Source organism: Orcinus orca, chromosome 10 (assembly GCF_937001465.1).
Source record: "Orcinus orca chromosome 10, mOrcOrc1.1, whole genome shotgun sequence".
In the NCBI taxonomy this organism is placed as follows: domain Eukaryota; kingdom Metazoa; phylum Chordata; class Mammalia; order Artiodactyla; family Delphinidae; genus Orcinus; species Orcinus orca.
In genome coordinates, this window is record NC_064568.1 from 86,013,087 (window position 1) to 86,019,086 (window position 6,000).

Consider the following 6,000-nt stretch of genomic DNA (forward strand, 5'->3'; position numbering starts at 1 on the left):
CCTAGTACATCTGTAACTTGCATTTTTTACTCATTAATATATCTTTGGTATCCCTAGTGTTGGGACACACAGATCAACCCCAAACATTTTAACAGCGGTAGAACATTACAAGTTTTGTTCCTTTTCAACAAAACTTATACGTGTCTTCTTGTTCTGGAAAAAAAGGAAATGTAACAACTTTGGGGGAGATTTGAATGTTACTTTTCTTAAAAAAATAATTCCATCTTGGAAGCTTCTGGGATATTGGTGCTGAAGCCTATTTCTTATGTTGTTTTGATAGCAAAGGGCATAAATGTAAGAGAATCCCATAATGAATCTTGGAAAGCGGTCACAACCCAATTTATCTTTGTTGCTTTCAAAATGGGATTTATGAGTTTATTAAATATTTTTCTGGTCATAAAACATACATATCTACTGCAGAAAATTTGAAAAAAAATTTAAATACAAAAACAAAACAAAAACAACAGTTAAAACCACAAATGATCACACCATCCAGAGAGAGCAATTTGCATTTTGGTATCTAGTTAATCTTTCTTCACATGCACTTTTTTTTATAAAAATGGGATAATACTGGATTTCCCCGTGGCGCAGTGGTTAGGAATCTGCCTGCCAATGCAGGGGAACACGGGTTTGATCCCTGGTCCAGGAAGATCCCACATGCCGCTGGAGCAACTAAGCCTGTGCGCCACAACTACTGAGCCTGCACTCTAGAGCCCATGAGCCACAACTACTGAGCCCGCAAGCTGCAACTACTGAAACCCACGTGCCTAGAGCCTGTGCCCCACAGCAAGAGAAGTCATTGCAATGAGAAGCCCGCGCACCGCAACGAAGAGTAGCCGCCACTCGCCACAACTAGAGAAAGCCCGTGCGCAGCAACGAAGACCCAATGCGGCCATAAATAAATAAATAAATTTATTTTAAAATAAATCAATCAAAATTTTTAAAAACTGGGATAATACATACTTTTGTTCCTGCATGTTTACTGAACAATCTTTGATCCACCCTGTAAGTTTCTAACTTTCACTATTTGAAATGATGTTTTGCCAAATAAACACGTAGGTGTGCCTTGCACACTTTCATAGTGATTTCTTAGGATAAATTCCTAGTAGTGGAGCTGCTGGATACAACACGCACTCAGTGTGTAGACTTTTGTTGCACGCCGCCAAATCATTCTTAGGAAGCCAGCTCACCTCCCCAGAAATAACGTACAACACATTTACCTGCACCTTCACCAATACCAGGTCCTTTTGTGTACAGAATACAAATCTATATTTTAACATATAAGAATTCCTTAAAGCAAGGCGCATCACAGAAAACTAAAAATAAGACACAGTTGTCATGTTTTAAGGGACTGCATTCAACACACTGGAAATGTGAAGCTACATTAACATCTGAAACAGTACAGGAAAATGCTGCCTCAGGGAGAGCTGAGTACCAGGTACCCAACAGATCTTGGCAAAACAATAGGCATGGAAGTTTCAAAAACATATTTTTCTGCTTTATCTCTTTTACAGGTTTTGGAACCATTTTCAAATAAAACTCCCCCTAACACCACCCAACTGGAAGTCCTTCCTGATGTACTGTGGGTAGAGAGGACCTGAGATTTCCCAGGTAAAGCATCCTGTAGATCTGGGAGACACCTTTATATCCATCCCATCACACTCTCTTTGGCATCTGAATTAAGCAGGCACCGTGCCTATCAGAAAACCTGACTTTCCGGGGAATGAGAGGAGCTAACATTACAGGAAGAACATTCAAGATTAAAAACAAGTAAATAAAATGAGTAGTGAGTGCCTCCAGCCCAAAGTCTATGGAATCTTTGGTCTGGTTGAGGTGAACATGCAGCCGATTAATAAACAAGACAAAAATTATGCTAGGTGGTCGGTGAGTGTTCAGAGCTAAATCCTGAACATATGAAGGAAGGCAGCAACCAAAGACAAATACTGTGTGATTTCACTTATATGTGGAATCTAAAAAGCAAAACAAACGAACAAACATAACAGACAGTAATAGAGAATGAACAACGTGGTTGACAGAGGGGAGATGGGTGGAGGGAGGAAGGAAATGGGTGAGGGAGGTTAAGAGGTACAAACCTCAGTTTAAAAATAAACTTGCAGGTGCAGTCACAGGTATGAAATGTACAATGTGGGGAATAGAGACAATAACAATGTAATATCTTTGTGTGGTGACATTTCATAACTAGACTTATGGAGGTGATCATTTTGAAATGTATAGAAATATCGAATCACTATGTTGTGTGACAGAAACTAACACAGTGTTGTAGGTCAATTATACTTCAGGCAAACGAACAAACTCAAAGAAAAAGAGATCAGATTTGTGATTGCCAGAGATGGGGGGTAGGGGGAAGAGGAATTGGGTGAAGGTGTCCAAAAGGTACAAACTTCTAGTTATAAGATAATTAAGCACTAGGAATTTAATATACGACATGGTAAATGTAATTAACACTGCTCTATGTTACATATGAAAGTGGTTAAGAAAGTAAGTCCTAAGAATTCTTATCACAAGGAAAACATAGTTTCTACTTCTTTAACTGTGTCTCTATATGAGATGATGGATGCTCCTTAAACTTAATGTGATCATCATTTCATGATATAGGTAAGTCAGATCATTATGCTGTACACCTTAAACTTACATAGTGCTGTATGTCCATTATATCGCAATAAAATAAACAAAAACACTGGAAAAAAAATAAACACAAAAAAGAAAAGCAGCAACCAAAACTGAAAGGAGAAAAACTAAAAACGGAGTGAGATGGAAAACATCACCCCTCATTTCAATAGACCCCTCTCTTTTTCAGACTGATGGAGATCAGCTTGTCTGACACAAACCAGACTTGACATTCCTTCCTACCACTCGGGATGTGATTTTATAAACTGAACTACAAAACCTGTTTCCATACATTTGTTATTGGAAAGATCACATAATATCACTACAGAGATAGTAAATTCCTTGACTCATGCATTTATTTATTTATTCCACAAACAGCTATCCCATCACGTTGTATTGTAATAATCTATTGTCTCTTCCAGTCAGTAGACTCTGAATTTCTTAAAAGTAGACACTTTTGCCTGCGTAACCCTAGTACTCAGCACAGTGCTCTGTGCACACACAGTATTATTCATAATATGCATTTAAGGAAGGAAGGAACAAGTGAATTTCGTCTTTAACTGTCAGTGTGACTTACATCTTAAACTTAGCTTTGGTGTCCTTACCAGTAAAATTAAAGATCTAAATAGAATATTCTTTTCAGTTGTAACGTTCTTTATTCCATACTCTAGCCTAGATCTTCTGAGTTACCATAGGCTAGAAGGGATGCGAAAGGAATTCACATACAACTAGATTATAAGGCAGACTTAGTAAGCACTATATTTGTTGTACCAACTTAGTTTTGGGAATCCTGAGGAGAGAGAAATTACATCTGACTTTTTGCAATGACCAGGAAGAACTTTACAGAAAAGGTAGTATTTCAGGGGGGTAGGGAGGGGGCGTTAGGAGAGCACCTTGAAGGTTGGGGAATATTTTTAATAAGCTGAAATGGAGGGAGCGATGATAGAATATTCCAGACAGAAGGAGTGGGTGAAGTTAAAAGGTAGAAAAATACAAGGTGAATTAGAGCAATGGCAAGTCCTCCTGGTGTGACAGAGAAGGAAGGGAAAGCAGGAACGAGGCATGAGTGGCCCTGGGAGGATAAAGAGAGTCAAGAGGCTCAATGGGGATGCTGAGCGTCTGCAGTAGTTGCGAAAAAGCTGGAGGCATTAAAGGTGAGGAGGCAGCTGAACGAGACAATGCCAAGTCCAAGGTCTTGGAGATGGAGCAGATCTGAAAAAAAGGTCAAATATCAAGGAGGCAATAGTACGGTGGTCAACACTTCAGACTTGGAAACTGACTTCTTGAGTTAAAATCTTGGTTCTGTCACCTACTATGTGACCTTTGGGGAATCTGTGTCTCGGTTCTTCACCTGTGAAGTGAATATAATAATAGCACCTACCTCACAGGGTTGTGTTGTGTTCTTAAGGCCCTTCTAGAAGAGTGAGTGGCACATGGTAAGAGAACAATAAATGTTGACTATAACAACCTTATGAAATAAACAGGAGAGTCATGTGACCTATAACCAGTCATTTGGTGAATCTGTAAAAAGTTGGGAGGAGAGTCAATTCCAGTTTACATTCCAGCTTTAGATCTTCTTTTACCTTAAAGCATCATAGACTATATAACCTGAACTAAAGACTAAAAATAAAAATTCACCCCAATGCAATAAAAAAAGAAAAAGTATTAAAATGAGTTTCATACTGTTGCTCATTAGTAATATCTTTAGTTCACAGGGATACCAAGCAACATGAAAAATTCAAGTATTTACTGATGCTACATCTTGAACATAGACACTTATACCAAAGAGACCATGCCTTATTGACATCAGCAGTGGATAATTACATGTTGCATTTGTGAAATGTTCACGTATCTTATGTTTGTTGGATCACTACATAGATTATTAATATTTTACTTATTCCGTCCATAATTTTCTATAAAAGAACCAATGAACGCAATAGGAACAACTTCTCTGTGGAAAAGAAAGATAACAGGAGATGTAAATCCAAGCACAGAAGAAATAGAACGGGTGGAGAAAAGGTTTCCTAGAAGACAGTGAAGAAAAAGGAAGGGGGTGGGGGAGCAGAAGTTAAGCTAGAAGAAGAGAAGAAAGAAGAGAAATAGATAAATGAGAGGCTATAAGAAGAAAATAGGGAAGAGAAAAAATTAAGATGGAACTTAAAAAGGAGAATGTAAAAACAGACATTTTGTTCCTTAATAGATTGATTCCCCAAACAGAGTCTGTGAATCTAATTGAGTAAGAAGTGTTCATGAGCTGTTTTCAATTTTTCAAAAAGCTTTGTTGAAATCATCTATTTACCAAAACAAGGCTGCAGAGGCTACCCTAAAATGTAATACTTTCATTGGAACTGAAAGTATTTTAATTCGGTAACAAAATCTGTTATTTAATGTAAATTATAAATTCTAACAAATGGCGGTATCTTTTGACTAAAAATACGAACACTAGCTAGTGATAAAATGAGTTTTATAGACAATAATTTTCAAAATCGATAGAATAATGAACAATAAAGACCCATGTCTTGAAAAAAATTAGGAAATCCTCTTCTGAACATTTGAAAATGCTGTTGCAATGGTTAAAATAGGCAACTAATTTATTTCTGCTAATGTCTGTAGTTTCTGATGATATTCCCATGATTATCACATTATCCCTAGGAATATGTGATTGTTAACTACATTTCTATTTTACATATTGCTCTTTCCAGTAACACAAACCCCTCATTGATCTGAACATCAAAATTGATTTTCTGATTATGTATACTACCTCTTTAATTCTGAAGAAACAAGAATCCAATGATGGAATTTATCTCCTTAAATCTCTTGATTATCTACATCTCATAAAGATGAACACCAATGAAGTTTGATGGCTCTGGTCCACTTCACACATTATGCATATATTTTGTGATTTACATTATGCATATATTTTATAAATTATTTAATTATCACCAAAAAATAAATGTATATCAACAGAATATGTGTTAAAATGTATATGATGAGCAAATAAAAGATTATTTTAAAATACGAATTTGTTTTCTCGCCACCAAGCCTATCTTTATTCTCTTGCTGTCTTCCTAGTTATTGCCATCTGATACCGTGACTCCAGCAATTCTTTGTTATTACCAAGACCTTCAATCAATTGACCCTACATGTCCTCACTTCTCTCCTTAATCATCTTCAATGGTTCTTTTCTACCTGTGTCCACATCACCCCCCCCTTCCTTTTTCTACCTCACGTCACCTGCCCTCTTTCCCTCTCTCATATTCCAGATCTCATTTCCATGACTTAAACCCCAAACTATGAAATCATTCTTTATACCTTGTTCGAACATCCACTGCATCAGCAGATCCGTCACCTTTACCTTCAAAATATACCCAG

At 37.1% G+C, this 6,000-nt stretch overlaps 1 protein-coding gene across 6 annotated transcripts in view; it reads left to right on the forward strand.

Moving 5' to 3' along the window:
- Positions 1-5,650, forward strand: part of LOC101281745 (cytidine monophosphate-N-acetylneuraminic acid hydroxylase) — a 100,357-nt gene extending 94,707 nt beyond the window's left edge. For all 6 annotated transcript variants that reach the window (XM_049715475.1, XM_049715476.1, XM_033434759.2 and 3 more), the window contains 2 exons: positions 1,515-1,611; positions 4,337-5,650. In XM_049715475.1, the coding sequence (XP_049571432.1) occupies positions 1,515-1,590 (76 nt within the window). In that variant the 3' untranslated portion in view covers positions 1,591-1,611; positions 4,337-5,650. The remainder of the gene's footprint in view (positions 1-1,514; positions 1,612-4,336) is intronic.
- The last annotated feature ends 350 nt before the right edge of the window (positions 5,651-6,000 follow it).